At 45.5% G+C, this 17,769-nt stretch overlaps 3 protein-coding genes and 1 long non-coding RNA gene across 42 annotated transcripts in view; 2 read left to right on the top strand and 2 right to left on the bottom strand.

Annotated features, from left to right (window-relative positions):
* LOC144294777 (uncharacterized) overlaps positions 1 to 16,440 on the bottom strand; it is a 109,154-nt gene extending 92,714 nt beyond the window's left edge. For 3 of the 25 annotated variants that reach the window (XR_013362155.1, XR_013362161.1, XR_013362162.1), the window contains exon 1: positions 2,354 to 2,386. This is a non-coding gene — a long non-coding RNA (uncharacterized LOC144294777). Of the gene's footprint in view, positions 1 to 2,353; positions 2,387 to 3,236; positions 5,119 to 10,980 lie in introns of those variants that run through there. The other 22 variants (XR_013362150.1, XR_013362147.1, XR_013362148.1 and 19 more) reach the window with 19 other exon arrangements.
* On the top strand, positions 3,359 to 8,408 carry OR52W1 (olfactory receptor family 52 subfamily W member 1). Of its 2 annotated transcripts, XM_077866727.1 has the most exons (4): positions 3,359 to 3,508; positions 4,420 to 4,543; positions 4,642 to 4,704; positions 4,829 to 8,408. In XM_077866727.1, exon 4 carries the CDS (start codon positions 5,395 to 5,397, stop codon positions 6,355 to 6,357), a length of 963 nt encoding a protein of 320 aa, XP_077722853.1. In that variant the 5' UTR covers positions 3,359 to 3,508; positions 4,420 to 4,543; positions 4,642 to 4,704; positions 4,829 to 5,394; the 3' UTR covers positions 6,358 to 8,408. The 2 variants fall into 2 exon arrangements, with proteins under 2 accessions (XP_077722853.1, XP_077722852.1); XM_077866726.1 differs by having other exon boundaries at positions 3,360 to 3,508; positions 4,420 to 4,704.
* The window catches only part of C23H11orf42 (chromosome 23 C11orf42 homolog), a 15,557-nt gene continuing 8,923 nt past the window's right edge, over positions 11,136 to 17,769 (top strand). Inside the window, exons 1-4 of one of the 6 annotated variants that reach the window (XM_077866718.1) lie at positions 11,136 to 11,295; positions 13,725 to 13,760; positions 15,057 to 15,855; positions 16,228 to 16,933. In XM_077866718.1, coding sequence (XP_077722844.1) covers positions 11,224 to 11,295; positions 13,725 to 13,760; positions 15,057 to 15,855; positions 16,228 to 16,469 — 1,149 coding nt within the window. In that variant the 5' untranslated portion in view covers positions 11,136 to 11,223 and the 3' untranslated portion in view covers positions 16,470 to 16,933. Of the gene's footprint in view, positions 11,296 to 13,724; positions 13,761 to 15,056; positions 15,856 to 16,129; positions 16,934 to 17,769 lie in introns of those variants that run through there. The other 5 variants (XM_077866724.1, XM_077866721.1, XM_077866719.1 and 2 more) reach the window with 5 other exon arrangements.
* FHIP1B (FHF complex subunit HOOK interacting protein 1B) overlaps positions 16,580 to 17,769 on the bottom strand; it is a 23,412-nt gene continuing 22,222 nt past the window's right edge. For all 9 annotated transcript variants that reach the window (XM_077866704.1, XM_077866703.1, XM_077866702.1 and 6 more), the window contains one exon: positions 16,580 to 17,102. In XM_077866704.1, the coding sequence (XP_077722830.1) occupies positions 16,741 to 17,102 (362 nt within the window). In that variant the 3' untranslated portion in view covers positions 16,580 to 16,740. The remainder of the gene's footprint in view (positions 17,103 to 17,769) is intronic.

Genomic DNA, 17,769 nt, shown 5'->3' with positions numbered 1-17,769 from the left:
ACAAAATGGTAATAATGATCAGTTCTAGATGTCTGGATAATATGTGCACTTGTTATTCTTTATAATTTTATATATATATTAGCCACTTCTCAAATAAAAGTATAATGAGAAAAGAAAACACAACAAAGTATATTAGAAACACAGGTATCAGTTATGAGACTGCTGCAATATTCTAAGATAAGGCTGTGGGGTATACAGTGGGACATTTTCCATTGGGGATGAATGCTCTTAAGGAAGTGGGCCTTGGTGGCTGTGTGAATGTAGTGAAGAGAGGCTGGTTCCCCATTCACAATACTGTGTTTGGCATGTAATGAGTTCGTAATAATGTTTACTGGATTCTGTGGACGACATTAGTATTTTCCTGGTTGTAAGAGCTTCAGCCATGCAAGTGAGCTTGGAGGAAGGGAGGTGATAGTAGGAAAAGATAAAGGCGCTACCTATTACCTCAGAATAGATCTTTAGGGAATTAATTTCTTGAAAGATGGCCCCAAAAAACATAGTCAGTTCCAAAGTCCCCCTTCTAAGTGCTACAGAACCTTTAGAGGGAACTACTCATCTTTTGCAAGGAAAGTCTTTGGAAGACTATCCCAGCACTGGTCTCAATAGTGGTCAGAGATAATTAATCTGAAAAAATGCCTCTTCTGTGCCTCACACTGAAGGAAAAGAATGATTGGACAAGGTAAGGCATTGGGGGAGGTGTTTAGCATCATGACCCAATTTTTCTTATAGTGTCACCTGGGAGACCAAGACAGGAACTATAACAGCATGTCCTCAGCATGCAAGAGAACACTGGAGTCACTACTACCTATGGCCAATGATAGAGTGAATTGAAAGGACTGATCCCACTGCAGAGGAAGGGGAAATGGATAAGGACACCAGACAATATTACAGGAAAATTGATTAAAATTAGATCTGAGCTATCCCATACCCCTAACAGAACCTGAATCCTACCAGATCCTATTATAACAGGGAGAACAGTTAACCTCATAAGTTTATAACCTCAGTGCCAGAATATCTACTATCTGGGGTATTTGGGTATTTTAAAAAATATTTTATTTATTTATTCATGAGAGACACAGAGAGAGAGAGACAGAGACAGAGACAAAGACAGAGGCAGAGACACAGGCAGAAGGAGAAGAAAGCTCCATGCAGGGAACCCGACATGGGACTCGATCCCAGGACTCCAGGATCATACCCTGGGCCGAAGGCGGCGCTAAACCGCTGAGCCACCCGGGGTGCCCATATTTGGGTATTGAAGGAACTTAATGACTTCAATTTTGTTGGGCTTAAAGGATCTGTGATTTATCTTATGAACAATCTTTTGTATAGTTGGTGCCCAGGATAGGCATATGTCAGCAGAAAAGTTCCATTAGTGTTCTCTTGAGGCTTGGCACTCAAGGGCATTTTTTCCCAATCAATCATCTCCTTCACAGCTCTGTATTCACTGCCCCCAGCTCCCAAGTGCTACTCTCCTTCTTCAGCAATCCTAGGACAACCTTTCAGGTACTGATCCTTTTGGCCCAAATACCCTAGAAAATACCTATTTTTGTTCTAAGTCTCAGCAGAAAAGTTTAAAGCAGTGGCTAAGAGCAAGAATGCAAGGGCCAGATCCAGTTACTGTCTAACTGCTACTTAAGAATTGTGTGACCTTGGATAAGTTTGTGCCTTAGTTCTTTATCTGTAAGATGGGGGAAATCATTATACTTACTGCAAATGCATGTGGCAGAAATAGGACTTAGAGCAGTGCCTGCACATAGAAAACTCCATAGGACATAGCCATTACTGTAATTCAGAAAATTTCCTAACTCTCCAGGGAGAGGGAAAGGCTTCTTTCTCTGTATTCCCACTATATCTGTACTAACCTGAATTAATGCAATTACTTATGTAGCCTTCCAATAACTTTGCATCACTATGTCCACTAGACAGTGAGCTCCTTGAGGGCAGCAAGGTCTTGTTATTGCCATTGTATCTTCACCATATGGTACAGGGCCAGGTACAACAGAGATTCAATGAGATTGCTATAAAGCTGATTTTGAAAAGCAAATGTGTTTCAAACAATTGACACATTGGGAAACTCAGTATAACCTGTGATTCCCTCTGCCAGGAACTACGTGAATGCACAAAACTGCATTCAAAACTGCTGAACACAGCAGCAAAAGAAAATCCAACATGCTCACACCTGAAACATCTATCACAACTTAGGTTATGAAATACATCATGCATATGTAGTGTTATAAGATTCCACCAGATTTCATATTATAATAGTCCCCTGCTATCCACAGGTTATACATTCCAAGACCCCAGTGGATGCCTGAAATCAGAGATAGTACTGAACCCTATATATACGGCATACCTCAAAAATACTGCTGATTCAGTTCTGGACCACTGCAATAATGGAAATATAGCAATAAAGTGAGTCAAATGAGTTTTTGTTTCCCAGTGCATATAAGGGGTGTTTATATAATACCATAGCCTATTAAGTGTGGAATAGCATTATGTCTTAAAAACAAAACAAAACAAAAAACAATGAGACTAACTTAATTTAAAAACTTTATTGCTAGGGGTGGCTCAGTGGCTCAGTCAGTTAAGCATCGAACTCTTGATTTTGGTTCAGGTCAGGATCTCAGGGTCATGAGATCAAACCCCCATGTCAGGCTCTGCACTCAGCAGGGAGTCTGCTTGAGATTTTCTCCCTCTCCCTCTATCCCTCCCCTCAGCATGAGCTCACTCTAAAATATATATATAAATCTCTGAAAATCTTTTTTTTTTAATCTCTGAAAATCTTATTGCTTAAAAAATGCTAACCATCACCTGAGCTTTCAGTGAGCTGTAATCACTGATCACAGATCAACATAACAAATATAATAATAATGAAAAAGTTTGAAATACTACGAGATTTACCAGAATGTGCCACAGACACAAAGTGAACAAGCACTGTTGGGAAAAATGGCACCGATAGGCTTGCTAGAAGCAGGGCTGCCACAAATTTTCAATTCGTAAAAAATACATTATTTGTGAAGTGCAATCAAGTGAAGCACAATCAAATGAGGTATGCCTATATGGTGTTTTCCTATCTTACGTGCTTATAATAAGGTGTAATTTATAAATTAAGCATAGCAAGAGACTAACAATAACTGATAATAATGGCAATATGCTGTAATAAAAGTCATGTGAATGTGCGCTCTCTCTCTCTCTCTCTCTCTCTCTCTCAAAATAACTTACTGCATTGTACTCACCCTTCTTCCTGTGATGATGTGAAAGGATAAAATGCCTACATGAGGACACGGAGTTAGGGGGATAATAACACAGCATTGTGACGTAGTGTTAGGCTACAATTGACCTGATGATTCATCAGAAAGGATCATCTGCTTCCCAATAGTGGTTGAGGGCAGCGGGCAATTGAAACTGCAGAAGCGAAACCACAGATAAGGGGGACTATCATAGTCTCCCCTTCTACCATTTCTCAATTATTCACAAGCCTCTAATGGTTCCACAAGGAAAACTCTAGGTAATGTGTCATATTTATTGGTGTGTTTATGTGCTTTCTAACCAGTTAACATATGTAAAATGGTGCCATTTTTATTAGGGTCTTATCCTTTTTTAAATGTGTCACTGACAAGGTTTTTGAATGTTGTACCCTATTGCCACCTTTCCCACAAGCCTTGTTTTTATTACATTATCTTGCACACTGTGCTGATTTTTAGGATAGGTCTCCTTAGAACAGAATCATACCCAGTGGACTCATGGCTGATGGTGAATAACTTTTCTTTCTCATCTCCATGGATACCAAAGGCTCCTGAAACTGTAGGAGCCACTGTTAGTCAGTAAATGCTGTTTGGGCCAGCAGTACTATCACACAATTAAAAGCAATAAATATTTATTCATAGACAACTAGATGCCAGGCACTGTGATGAGCAGTAGAGATGCTGGCTAATAAAAACTGCCTACAACTCTTTCAATCTGGGGATGGGGGTGGAAGGGAGAGACGAGTAATTACAATAGAGAGGGATCAATGCTATTCAAGAATATAGCAAGGGCTTCTCTCCAGACTTCAGGGAGTCAGCAAAGACTGGAAAGAGGAAGTGTTCCTCTTTCCCAGATCTCTCCACTCCTATAAATCAGTCTCTTTCCTTGTTGTCCCCACCTCTGCCTCCTTCCTCTACTTCCTGAGTTATCTTGCTGTCAGCTCTGAGCAAGGAGGCAGCAAAGGGAAGAGTTAATGTGGCACAAGTGGGAGGGGTAAGGTCCCTGAGGGGAGCAAGTAAGAAGCTTCATAAAGGGCCCCATAGGCATTGGTCAAGGTAAAGAGAAGGTGCCAACACACAGTGCTCAGGATCTTTCTCCAGTCAAGTCTTCTGGGGTGCTCTCCTCCTGTTCATTTATCCATTCAATGTTTATTCATCTTCTGCCGTGAGCTAGATTCTGGGTGAAATCGGTTCTACTCACCTGACCTCCTCCTACATCAGAGATGCTTCTTCCACGTAAGGCTGCTACTCTGGGTTGAGTGCCATTTCCTCCCCCTTTGGAAGCTCCACTCCCTCAGGTACCCCAGGAATAAGACTTTAGTGGGACCCCTTTCTGGATTGTGAAGAAGGAAGGGAGACAGAGAAGTTCCCTTTTATGCTGCCATTTCTTTGTCAGTGCTTTTTGCCGCCCAACTTCAACTCTCCAGCAGGTGTTCAAGTTCACTACTTCAGCATCAAGGTAAAAATAATGTAAGCACCCCAAAAACCCAGGTTTTCTCCTGTCACGTGAGGCTTCCAGCTTCACTGCAGATCCAATCTTCCTCCTCTTGTTTCTCCTCTTCTCTCTACTCTTCTTCTCCAAGGGTTGATACCCAGAATGTTAAAGCTGGACAACACTACAATCATTGTGTCCAGCCCCACTGTACAGCTGAGGAAGCTGAGGCCCAGGAGCTCTGCCTAAGGATATACAATCAAGGACAGTACAGCCTGGGGCCTGATCCCCCACCAGCTCTGGCTTTCTCTCCACCTTAAGGAGACTGAGATGGACTCTACTTTGGATCCTGAGGAAGAAAAACACTAATCTCAGCCCCAACTATACCAGCAACTGCAGGTGACCTCCAGCTATACCAGCAACTGCAACAGTGAGGCCCTCATTTCTCAATACCAGTGTCCCTCCCCCCCCCCCCATTTGTCCCCCTACAATACTCATGGGCTTTTAGGCACAAAGGATTCTCCCATCTAAGCTAGGGTAGTGACTTTGATTATTTATCCAAAACCCCAAACAAAGGTTATAACCCTGTGACCCCCCAACCCTGCACTCCCCCTACACATACCCCATGGATGGGTCTGTGCCCCTGTAACACCCTCCAATATCTCTCCCCTATCAGGAGTCATGCCCCCATGAGCCCTAAAGCTTTGCCCCCACAGGATGGCAGAAGGTCCACATCTCAACTCCACCTTCCCACGCCCCACTTTCTTCATACTGACTGGCATTCCAGGGTTAGGGGGTACCCAGACCTGGCTGACACTGGTCTTTGGGCCCATGTATCTGCTGGCCCTGCTGGGAAATGGAACACTGTTGGCATTGGTGCAGATAGACTCCACACTGCAACAGCCCATGTTTCTACTCCTGGCCACACTGGCAGCCACAGACCTGGGCTTAGCCACATCTATAGCCCCAGGGTTGCTTGCTGTGATGTGGCTTGGGCCCCGGCCTGTGCCATATGGTGCCTGCCTGGCCCAGATGTTCTTTGTTCATGCACTGACTGCTGTGGAATCCGGTGTACTGTTGGCCATGGCCTGTGATCGTGCTGTGGCAGTAGGGCGTCCCCTACATTACCCTCTCCTAATCACCAAAGCCCGTGTAGGCTATGCAGCACTGGCACTGGCCCTGAAAGCTGTGGCTATTGTTGTGCCTTTCCCTCTGCTGGTGGCGCGATTTGAGTACTTCCGAGCCAAGACCATAGACCATGCCTACTGTGCACACATGGCAGTGGTAGAGCTGGTGGTGGGCAACACACAAGCTAACAATTTGTATGGGCTGGCACTTTCACTGGCCGTGTCAGGCATAGATATCCTGGGCATCACTGGCTCTTATGGACTCATTGCCCACACTGTACTGCGGCTGCCTACCTGGGAGGCCCGGGCCAAGGCCTTTGGCACATGTAGTTCCCACATCTGTGTCATTCTGGCCTTCTATGTACCTGGTCTCTTCTCATACCTCACACATCGCTTTGGTCGTCACACCATCCCAAAGCCTGTGCACATTCTTCTCTCTAACATCTATTTGCTGCTGCCACCTGCCCTCAACCCACTCATCTATGGAGTCCGCACCAAGCAAATCAGGGACCGGCTCCTGGAAACCTTCACATTCAGAAAAAGCCAGCTCTAATGAGCACAAAACAATGGAGCCTGCTGGTGGAGGTGAGGGAACATTCAAGAGAGTCTAGAGCCTGGAGGTGGGGATTATGTCATGTTTGTCCCACTGTCTACATATGACTGTGATAACCATTCAACAACTATTTGCTGTGAAGTCTCTACTATCCATTATCACTAGCATCTGCAGACTTTAGCCTATCCACATATCTTGCTTGGGAGGAGTGAGGTAGGGGGCTACACGTTACCATGCAGGGAAATAAGATCAGGAGTTATCATGGCTTATAGTACATGAGATTTAACTTAAAGAAAACTCTCCTCCCTAGCCCCTCCATCATTTTAACCTAAGTCTCCCCATGTTTCCACACAAAAGCTCCCCTACAGATGCTAGACCTGGGGGTCTAGGAAGAGTGATGCTGCCTCAGGAGGCAAGTGTTTGGGTACTTGTCTGGGATCATAGTCCTCTCCATTTCTGGAGCCAGATTCTATTTTCATCCTGTCCTTAGGGAAGGAATTACAGGCTTATTCCCCACATTCTGAGAATCTGGATAATGCACCCAGACTAGGGTCCCAAATTTGGCCAGCACACTGATCTTTGCCATTCCCAGTTCAGAGAATCCTCCTTGTCTAATGTGTAATTACTCCCACTCTCCTGTCAATATCTCAAGAATTAATTGCTAGAATTTCTCTTCCTGGGCCTAAAGCCTCAGGAGTCAAAGGTCCAACTGAAAGAAATTTTTATATCCCAGGAAATCATTATAATCACTTCACTTGCTTGCCTGACATCCAGTCACTGTGGTCTCTTATGAAGTTGCTCTTCTCTGCATCCTCAGCCAGGAACGTTGAATTCTCAAATAAAATCCACATCAACACCCCCATTTGTCCTAGCTAACATCACTAGAAGCATATGATGTTGGTGATATATGATTAAATAGGAGTATTTCCCACTGCTGTGGCTAGCAGAGAATAGAGGTATTACACAGGAAGCATCATGGTGTTGCCCAACAGGAGATTAACTCAGTTAAGAATCTATACTGGAAGGGACATTGTGCAAAAGCTCTTTCACACCAGCATGGAGCCAAAAATGAATATAATCTCAGACAAAAGGCAGGGATTCACCATTATAAGATCTGAGAAAGCTGCAGGCCGCACAAGTAGACCCAAGCTCTGGGGAAACTACCATAACTGCAGGTCTTAAAGTCAGCCATGAAGACCTAAAGCGAAGTGCAGTGCTGACCACTCAGCACAGATACCTGGGCCAAACACCATGGGATACCACACAGAAGAGGAGGCTGCAGATCTGAAAATGAAAAAGCAGGTGACATCCTCTCCAGGGCCACATGGGGTCTCACCAGGTTCTCATTAACCAGGAGCTAAAGAGATAGTACAGAGTTCTACATGATTTTCAGAGGTGTTGTCACACTGAGGAAATCTACAGTTTTCCTCAAGTGTGGGCTTAGTCATTCTCAAAACTAATCTTTTTCATGAAGTTCTGAGTTAAAAAAAACTCCTCAGGTAATGATTTTGTGGATAATTGTGACAAAATCTAATCTTAATTGGTCATGAGTCTTTAAGATGTCCATATCCTTCTCTCAGGGATTCTTCTTCAAAAAATCTATCCTGGCAAAATAATTAGAGATGTAAACAAAGATGTATGCAGTAAGATATTTATTACAACATTATTATAAAGAAATGTATATGTGATATCCCCTGTCACACATACACATTATGCACATTTTTTGCCTTTCCCCTGTGGTACATGAAAAGGGAAATCCTATGCAGTCAATGTTCATAAGCAATGAATTCTATCACCTTCCCACCACAGGAGACCTCCTGTCTAAGGCACCTTCGTTCCCTGGTTGTGCACAGCTCCCCAAGGCAGCTGATTTCAAAGTCGTGCATTATTCATTGCAAGAACCTTCTTTCTTCAGGCCAAAAATCCACCCACTTGGACATTAGTATTTTGTTTTGGATTGAGATCACACACCTACCGTGTGATGTGTTTAGAAAACTACCAGCACTCCCTTACTCCTCACAACAACCTGAGAGTAATCCCATGGTCCCTCATCCACAATTCCAAAATAAAAAAAAAAATATCTGAAGAAACAATAGCTTTTTCATGACTTTGGTTCAAAACCCAACCTGAAACATCATGATGGTATCTATAGTATTTTATTTATCTCACTTGGTGTGAATATTCATACCTTTAGCTGCAGAAATATTGATGTGTTTGATTATAGGGCACTGCCCTAAACCTCACTGGAGTACTCCTTTATATATGATAAAGGCACTATATTCCCTTTCTAAAACCTGAAAATCTCAAGTCCAAAATATATCTACCCCTAAAGGTTTCAAATAGGGACTTGTATAGTTATCCCTGTAGCCTGAGAGTAGTGAAGAGACTGGTTAGGGCTCTTTATTCCTCCAAAGGCTTGGCTATCAACACTATTCTATACTGCCCTGGAGGTTCTTACAGAGAACCTCATGTTTCCTAAATAACCAGCCCCTGCCTGTTTGTTCCTCTCGTGCTCTGCAGTCGTCACCACTCAGATATGATGCAGATGATCTGTGTCCAGGGAAACCCCAGTATGTGCCACACTAGAGACAACCCCATGACCAGGTATGGCCCAAGCAGCTCAGCCCTTAGGCTCAACTCCATCCAGAACTCACTCATCATTTGTTTTCCTTCAGCAACTTTCAATCTCAGACTCTATGAGCCAAAGGGAAAAATAGACTCAGTTAATGTCAGGGTAGGGCAGTGTGGAATGCAGTGAGCTTAAAGAATTATGATCATCAGCAAAAGAGATGAAGACATGGGCTTCTGGCTGAGGAGTTTATCTATACCCAATTTTACCCTTTTAGCCTCCTCTATGAAAATCTGAAAAAATCCTCTTCATATTTCACCAACAGCCCATCATCCCTGTCCCTACCCTATTCATTCCCTGTTCATTCTAGAACCCCCTCAGGATATGGATGTACACCATCCCCTGCCTATGTTTATCAGTAACTCTCATGTCTGTACCTTTGCATCTCTGCCTCCTTGCACTGTTTGTGTCCCTTGTCCTGGTATAATGTCTCTCCCCAACTGCTACCTCACTCAGGATTCCTTTCTGAAGGGAACAGAGGTACCAACTATACTACACCAAAGACCACTCCTAGTGCAGAGCTAAGAGGGCACTAGAGTAGAAATTTGGTTTTGCCTGCCCTGATAAGAAGTTTGGGGTTTCTCATTTGGTCTACTGCAGCATTTCTCTCATCCTGCCCACTTCCTTTTCAGTACACGACTTTGCATGTCCACTGAGCAGGCACCCTCCCACCATACACTCAGGAGAGCAGAAAGGACACAGCAATTTCTCCCTCCACGAAAAGGAACTACCATTCAAATTTAAATTTAAAAGCTGGAATCAGGCCAACTTGGATTTGAATCCCAGATCCTCCATTAACTCACTGCATCCCTTGTATTAATCTACTTAACCTCTCTGAGCCCATCAATTCACTTGTAAAATGAGGAAATAATAGTACCTACTTCATGGCATTACTAAAAGGATTAACCAGGGTAATGAATTCAAAGTGTTTGGCACAGTCTCTAACATACATGACTTAAACAACTCAACAAATATTTAATATCAATTCCTCTCCTAGAGCATAGTCCCCTGTCCACTGTTAAATCTTAAACACCTAGCACCCACACCCTTAGCCCTGTCTAGAGAGACCACTTCAGCCAGATCAGAGGATAGCCAAATTCATGGGACAGCCCTACATGTTAGGCCAGAATAGGAAAGAATGCTCCCCATACAGAAGTGGTCTTCCTGAAGATGCAGAAGACTCTCTAGAGGGACTCAAAAGAAGACTCTGTGGACAGATAAATGGTAGAGTGGGAGAGTAGCTACTAGAAAGGCTCTCCAGAGTGGTTCTTCTCCAAAAAGCCACTCTTCTTATCCAGCAAACACCGGGTTGAGATCTCTGGGACAGACACAAGGGGAAATCACACAGAGATTAGGACTGCAGTAGGAGAATGCCAACTAGACACAGATTAGTTTAGGACAGGGAATGGGGCATGGAGAAAAATTTCCTCAAATTTACCTGGATAATTCTGGCTTCCTGAAAGTCCTCTTCAGTTACTAAGGCAACATTATCCCAATTAGATTCTTATCCACCACATTGTCACCACTCATATGCACCCTCCTACACACACACCTGGTTTTCACTGCAACTGTAACCTACTCATTAATAATAGGCTTCAACCTAGGCTGCACCTAAGAATTGCCTGAGAGGCTTTTAGAAATCCTAATGCCTAGGCACACTCCAGACCAATTAAATCAGAATCCCTGGGGGTAGGATCCATGTATTTGTAGTGCTTAAAGCTACCAGATAATTCCAAAGTATGACCAAGGTTAAGAACTACTGCTTAGTTCTCAGTTTAAGTCCTGATTTATATTTCTCCCAGTCCTTCAGGACCCCTATCTAACCTCACAAGGAAGTCATCTGCAGCTGATAAGATAGTACAGCAAACTGCTTCAGGAGGCTACTGAAGGGGGAAATCTGATTCTGCTTCCTTAAATAACTCAGGCCAAGAAATACACACACACCTGCACTCACACATGCACACACAGACATATACAAATGCACCCAGACACACCTGCATTCTTCTCCCCTAAGGAGGAGAATGGATAAGTGACTTGAGGGTATGGTATCAGGCTATGGGCATAGTGAGGCTAGTAAAGTGACTGCCCTTTCCCCACCCAAGGCCCCATTATCTACAGGACCTCTATGACCTCATGCTATAGTAGGTCAAAGCCTGAGGCCTGGGGCCTCACCTCCTTGGGCAGCTTGGGGTTCCTGCAGCAGCCACTGCCCTGCCTAACCCCTCCCACAACCCACCATGTTAGTTGGTACCCCCCACCTGCTGACATTGGATGAAGCTGATGCCACGTGGGCTCTCATCAAGGATAAAGTAAGAGGGCTAAAAAGAAAGTAACAAAGTGTAACCTAGATGAGTCTGAGCAACTTATGAGTAGGAAGGGGTGGGAAGCCTGGAGACAATAGTAACTAGTATTTACTCAGTGCTTGTTCACATGCCAGACACTGCACTAAGTGCTTTGCACACAGTCCAATTTCGTTATCACAATTGCAAAACTGGAAAAAGTTTCCTTGAAAAGCAATAGGAATCAGTGAGAACAGAAATAAGTGCTAAATCAATGTAGGACTTAGGTCAGGAAGACTTCCTGGAGAGTGACATTCTAGCTAGGCAAGGAGAAATTATTCTCATGGAGAGGGAAAAGGAATTCCTGATTTATAATTGGTGCTTAATAAACACCTAACTGAGTTAACGAGTAGGTGGGCAGGTGAGTGAGTGAGTGAATAGTGTCCTAATTAAAGGTAGAGCACATACAAAAGCCAGGAGAGGAAAAAGAAAACTATGTATTTGTGAACTACAAATAGTCCTCTAGAGTAGAGTTCAAATGAGTAGTAGTGAAAATGAGGCCAAAGAGGTACAGGGGCTGATCACAAAGGGCCCTTTAAACTTTCTAAAGAAACTTCGACCTCTTCACCTTTAACTTCCACAGAATGGAAAATTTGGGTTTTGAGCAAAATATGTGGATTTTCAGGAGCAGGCAGATGTCCCACCAAATCAGGATGGCTCAATTTCTGAATTTGGAGAATTTAGGGATCGGATTCCAGTTATGTAATTTGAAGAATAATGAATTTCAAACACTCATTGAAGGCAGCCAAGCAAGTTTAAAAAAACCATCCTACAGTAGTGCCTATCAGACTCAAAGCAACTTTAATAGCATGTAACTCCAGCAGCTCACCACAAAGGTCAGCCTCCCAGGGAAGTAGAAACAGAAGCCAAGGCCCTCCCAAGTTCAAAGTACCTGGTTTCAGCAGTGTAAAAGGTTGATCTAGACAAGATCAAACATTTCATTAGGATGAACGTTAATGTGATCATCAACTAGTAAAAAGTTACACGATCTCTGGCCATCAGAAAAATTCCCTAGTTAAAGGCAAAATTATCAGGAAAGGCAACATAGACATTGAGGATAAATCACTGGTAATATTTTCCAAAATCAAGGCGCAGGACACCTCTGAGTGACCTGGTTTCCTCTCTCCAGAACTGCTGAGAGTTTACTGAACACTTTGTAGAACATACAGCTAACCAGAATGTGGCTCAAGAGTTCCTCATTCAGAATCCATACCAGCCAAGGTACCTCCAGGAAGATAGTCTTCCACACTCACCTTCCCAGGTTGCCCCTGGGAGATCTCAATTTGCAGGCCTCTATGTCTCACAGAACTCACCCAGAAGTAAAAGTGCAGTGAGAACAGGTAGTGGTCTCAAATGGTGACTCTACCAAGAATAGTCACCCTGGCATAGAAATGAGTGCCTTATTTTCCCTATTTTAGTATAACTACTGGGGGCCTCAAGGGTAAGAAAGAGGGACTAATAATAAATCCCCCACAAAAGGCAGTATCTATATTCTGGGAAAAAGCCTCCAACTAAATCAGGGATTCATCTTTAAACAGACACTTGGACCATAAGAACTAGGATTTTTTTTTTTTTTTTAAGATTTTATTTATGAGACAGAAAAAGAGAACACAAGCAGGGAGAAGGGGCAGAGGGCAAGGGAGCAGACCCCCACCTGAGCAGGGAGCCCAATGCAGGGCTCAATCCCAGGACCCTGAGATCATGGCCTGAGCCAAAAACAAAGAAGATGCTTAACCAAATGAGCCACCTAGGTGCCCCAGAACTAGGAATTTTAAATGTCAAGATCCCATTAAAGTATCCCCTTCTGGGGACACTCCTATTTGTCTTATTTGTATAGGATACTAGGGACCAGCTAGGGTAGCATTCTAAAGTTATATAGTGACTACACTTTCTTTGTCAGACCATTCTATACAAAAATGCCAAACCACCAGTGCTCTGCTGTCACCCCTAGTAACCCAAATGGACCTTCTCAGAGCCCTGTCCTTCAGCCTGATGCCCCCACCAGAAAGAATTCCATGTCTCAATGAAGCAAAGGAGAGGAATGATGGGAAATTCTTCCATGCAGATTCAGAAAGAGCACCATTTATTTCCTTGCTAGGTGACAAAAGACGTAGACTTCAAGCTATCTCAGCTTAAGTGCAACTCTATCAGTTAGCTACTCTCCTCTCATGCTATGGGGCAGCACTTCCAAAACAGCTCTATGTAGCAAAATCCAAACTGGCCTTAAGGGATCATTGATGAATTCTACCAGAAGACCATCAAAGTGGCCAATGCCAGCAATAGGGAGACAGACATGTTGGAACTGGGGGCTGAGGAAGAGGAGTAGAACAGAGCATTTTCAGAATAGGTCTCAAACAGAAAAAGGACCCAAACAGGGAATTTTCTGTACTCCCTAACAGAACACAGAGCCAGAGTCTCGGCCAGCAATATCTTTGGTGAGTAGAGAGCAAACCTACGTACAATTACTAGAGGAGATCTTACAAGGTTTCCAAGTTGGTCATGAAGTTAAACTTTCCAGAACTGGATTACCAAACCAAAAGCCAAGATAAGAAGGACAAAACCAACAGGCACTAGAATCCCTAAAAGCATATTGGGACCAGCATTACAGAGATGAGGCCTCAAATCCCTAACACTACTCCTTGCAGCCAGAGCAGATGTTGAAGAGTGGTCATTCCAAACCTCTCCCTGTGTACCCACTGTAGTGAATGACATCACCCATCTAACCAGTCATCTAAGACTATTCCTTCATGATTCCTTTTCCCAGACTCCTTAACTGACCAACTTCTACTAATTCTATACCCCACAGATCGTCCTCCATGATTTTAGTTGAAGGCCTCACCATGTTTTGGTTGCAGTATTATAATACTCTTAACTGATCTTTCTCTCTCCTTATTTTGTCTTGCTATTCAACATTAACTTTTTTTTAAAGATTTTATTTATTCATGAGAGACACAGAGAGGCAGAGACATAGGCAGAGGGAGAAGAAGGCTCCATGGCGAGAGCCCGATGTGGGACTCGATCCCGGAACTCCAGGATCACACCCTGAGCCGAAAGCAGATGCTCAACCGCTAAGCCACTGAGGCATCCCTCAACATAACTTTCTAAAGCACCTTTCTGATCCTGCTCCTCTTACCCAGAGCCCTCCAAGTGGTTTTCCATTGACCTCAGTATCATATCCCTATCACTTAGCACACACAAGATCTTCCATAGTCTAGTTCCCGTATTCCTGTCCCTCTTCAGACCCTATGTTTAAGTACTAGGAAATTATGCGTTCCTGAATTGCCCTTCTTAGTCTATAAGTTCAGGTTTTTTAACTGGCTGTATCCTCTCCCTGGATTGACCATCCTACCTAGCTAATTTCCTCAAAGCTCAAGTATTACCACCTAGGAACCTTCTCTGATCCTCTTCTGTCAAAGACAAAAGGTGTTAAATCACTTCTGGTCTCCTCCACACCTTGCTATTATTTTATTTAGCTGACTACTGTTTGTATTTTTGTCTCCTCCATTAGACTAAATCTCATGTTTTTATGTATTCCCAGTATCTGCAGGGTCTGGCACATGGTAGACATTCAAGGGTTTGCTACAGGACAGAACTAGGAAATAAGGAGGAAACCTAACAGTCTGAGCACATTGTGGAGATATAGTTACAGTGAACAGTGGGAGGGTCAATCTAGAGTAGGCTACCAGGTAACTCCCGACTCAGTCCCTGACCTATAAACTGGCCATCTGCAGGTTATCGAGGAGCGCTTTGGGCCCAATGTAGTGGCAGTCCCTTTCCTGTCGGATGCAGCCTGCTATGACCTACTGGGTGTGCTAGTGAAGCAGTCCCGCCCAGCCCACACCCGCCTGGCTTTACCAGGTCGGCAGGGTCGGCGGGCACTACAACCAGTGGGGCCACTACCGAACCTCCTGGAGCAGGCAGGGTCTGAGGGTGCCTTTGCGCACTGCACTCGGGAATACTCACCAAACGGCAGAGCAGAGATAGCCTATGAAGAAATGCGACTGTTGGATGGGCAGCCCTGCCGGATCCGCCTGCACATGGGTGGCCTGCGCAAGAAGGTGGCCTTCCTGCTGCTGCCACCAGGGCAGGTGAGCCTACAGCAAAATCTTCCCTGGCTCCGAAGCACCCACAGCATCTATGTCATCTACCAGGTCTTCTCCTGTTCCTGGCTGCAGCTCGGGCTGTTACCTACAGCCCGTGAGCCCCAGCTGCTTCGGTTACAGCGGTCACTGCCTGTTGCCTTCTCCTGCCTCAAGTTTTCACTGCAGCCCAAAGGAGTGCTGGGACCGCAGAAGCCTCTGACCAAAGATCCACTGCCCCATGGTGCCAACTGGGTCAGACCCAACCTCGGCATCATGCCATCTCTGGCCCCTACATCCGCCCCTGCCAATATCCCTGAAGCTGCTGATGTGCCCCCACCTGTCCCAGCCCCACCTACACCACCTCCACAGGAAGGGCCAGGAGGCAGACCCACCAGATTCTCCTACAAGGGTCGAAACCCCTTCCGCAGGAGGCCCCAGATGTTGTCAGGTACTAATAGGGGATATGAAGCTGAGAGGGATGAGATCGGGTGGAGGGAAAGAGCATAGGGAATATAGGAATGTGTGCCCCAGGAATGTGTGGGGGCACCCTTAACTCCACACTGGATCCTGGTAAAGGGGATGGAGTGAGGGAGCTGGGGGGCAATGAGGTGGAAGCCTGGTCCTGGTGAGGGGGTGGGCACAGCACAGAGGGCCAGGGAGGGACCAGGGAGGCAGAAAGACCAGGGCATGAGTCAAGCTGTGACTATCCCCAACCCTGGCAGAGAACTGGCTCTTCAGCCCCCGCAGCCCCCCACCAGGAGTCCAGGGTGGGGGCCCCGGGGACCCCGACCGGCACTCCATGTCCCTGCCCCTGCTGCAGGGTCTGTCCTCAGAATTCGACAGCGACGAATGAAGCTGAGGCGAGAGATGCAGGGGGCGAGGCCCCCAAGATCTGGCATAGGGATACTGGTCCCCAATAAACATCAGCTGCTGCTCCCCCAAACCATGCTGGGCCCATGCTGCTTCTTCCTTCTGGGGGATGGAGGAGAGTTCCTACTTTCTTCCCTAGGCTCCATGACCCCCTCATCCTTTAAGGGCATAAGAAGCACCTTGAAACCTTAGTACCAATGTCCCCATGAGAGAGAAATTACCCCTGACCTCCCCATTAATATACAACCTTCCTGGGGCTGCAGCCCCAGAAAAAAGGGTGGGAAAGAAGAATGAGCACAGAATAGAGATTTCCCTTTTATACATATTGCAACAAGTTCTCCATAAAACATTCATCGGAAATAAATTAAAAAGTCCTCTTGCCACTGCCTCCAAACATAAAAAGGAGCCTACACCCCGGCCCTGGCCCAGGCCACGCGAGGCTCTGATTGTCCATGGAAGAAAGTTAAGGATTGAGGGGCCCAAAGCCTGAGACAGGAGGGCCAGATCCCTCCTCTGAAGTATCCAACAAGAAAGGCGAGGTGACAGCATGGGCCTGGGAGATGGCAGCCAACTCCTTGAGAAACTCAGGGAAAATGACTGCACAGTAGACCGCATTCTTGACTCGCAGAGCCTCACCTTGGCGCTCAGGGGCCCCACCCCGAGGGGGCAGAACTGGAGTTGAAGCCCCAGGGGAGCCCCCACCTAGGCCAAGTCCTGCGCCGTCTCTCCCAGGCTGAAGAACCAACTGTGCCGCCTGCCGGGCCCTGGTTGGACTGTGTGCATGCCGCAGGAGCAACTCCCCCAAGGATGGCCTCCGGCTCTTCACTGGGAATAAATGGGTATCGGGGATTGTGAAGGTGCTGGGGTCAGGCACACTCTCCCCATCTGAGAGAGATGCCCCCCTCCCTGGGTTCATGGACGTCTCAACTAGGACTCGAAAACCAAAATGCTGCCTGCCGAACCTTCTTCCCTCTATCCAGCCTCCCCACCCAGCCAACCATCCGTCAGTCAACACTTGAGCCACTTATTCCCAACCAAGACCCCTTCCTCACACCCTCTCACCCCAGGGACTCTCTCACTAATCCTCCCTTTCCAATCAATATTCTACCATCACTAAGCTCTTTCTCCTCAGTCCATAACACACCCTTACCTTACGCTCCTGAACTGGAGCCAACCACTTCCACCTTCCCTCTGCCTGCCTATAACACATGACCCATATCCTCTGCTCCTTCCACAACCACAGGGCCATATATGCAGTCACAGTTCAGGGGCTTTACCACTTCTCTCAAACTACACTAACCCTCCAGAATCTGTTTTCCTATGCCCCCACTTTGCCTACCACCAATCCCTCTCCTCTATCTACCAAAGCACCCTTTCTAATTCACATCAGCTTAGACAACTTTACATGGCCAGACAACTTCATCTCAGCTTAGACTCAAATAAACCATTTAAAATATTGCCCTCTCTCCTATAATTTTCTTCCTAGATTCCT

Source organism: Canis aureus, chromosome 23, assembly GCF_053574225.1.
Source record: "Canis aureus isolate CA01 chromosome 23, VMU_Caureus_v.1.0, whole genome shotgun sequence".
NCBI classification, from domain to species: Eukaryota; Metazoa; Chordata; class Mammalia; order Carnivora; family Canidae; genus Canis; species Canis aureus.
Note: the sequence above shows the minus strand (reverse complement) of the source record. Positions and strands in the feature narration are given on the sequence as shown.

What these genes read in the sequence shown, in the direction of transcription:
- OR52W1 (XM_077866727.1), top strand. Translation starts at nt 5,395, where the DNA reads ATGGCAGAAGGTCCACATCTCAACTCCACCTTCCCACGCCCCACTTTC.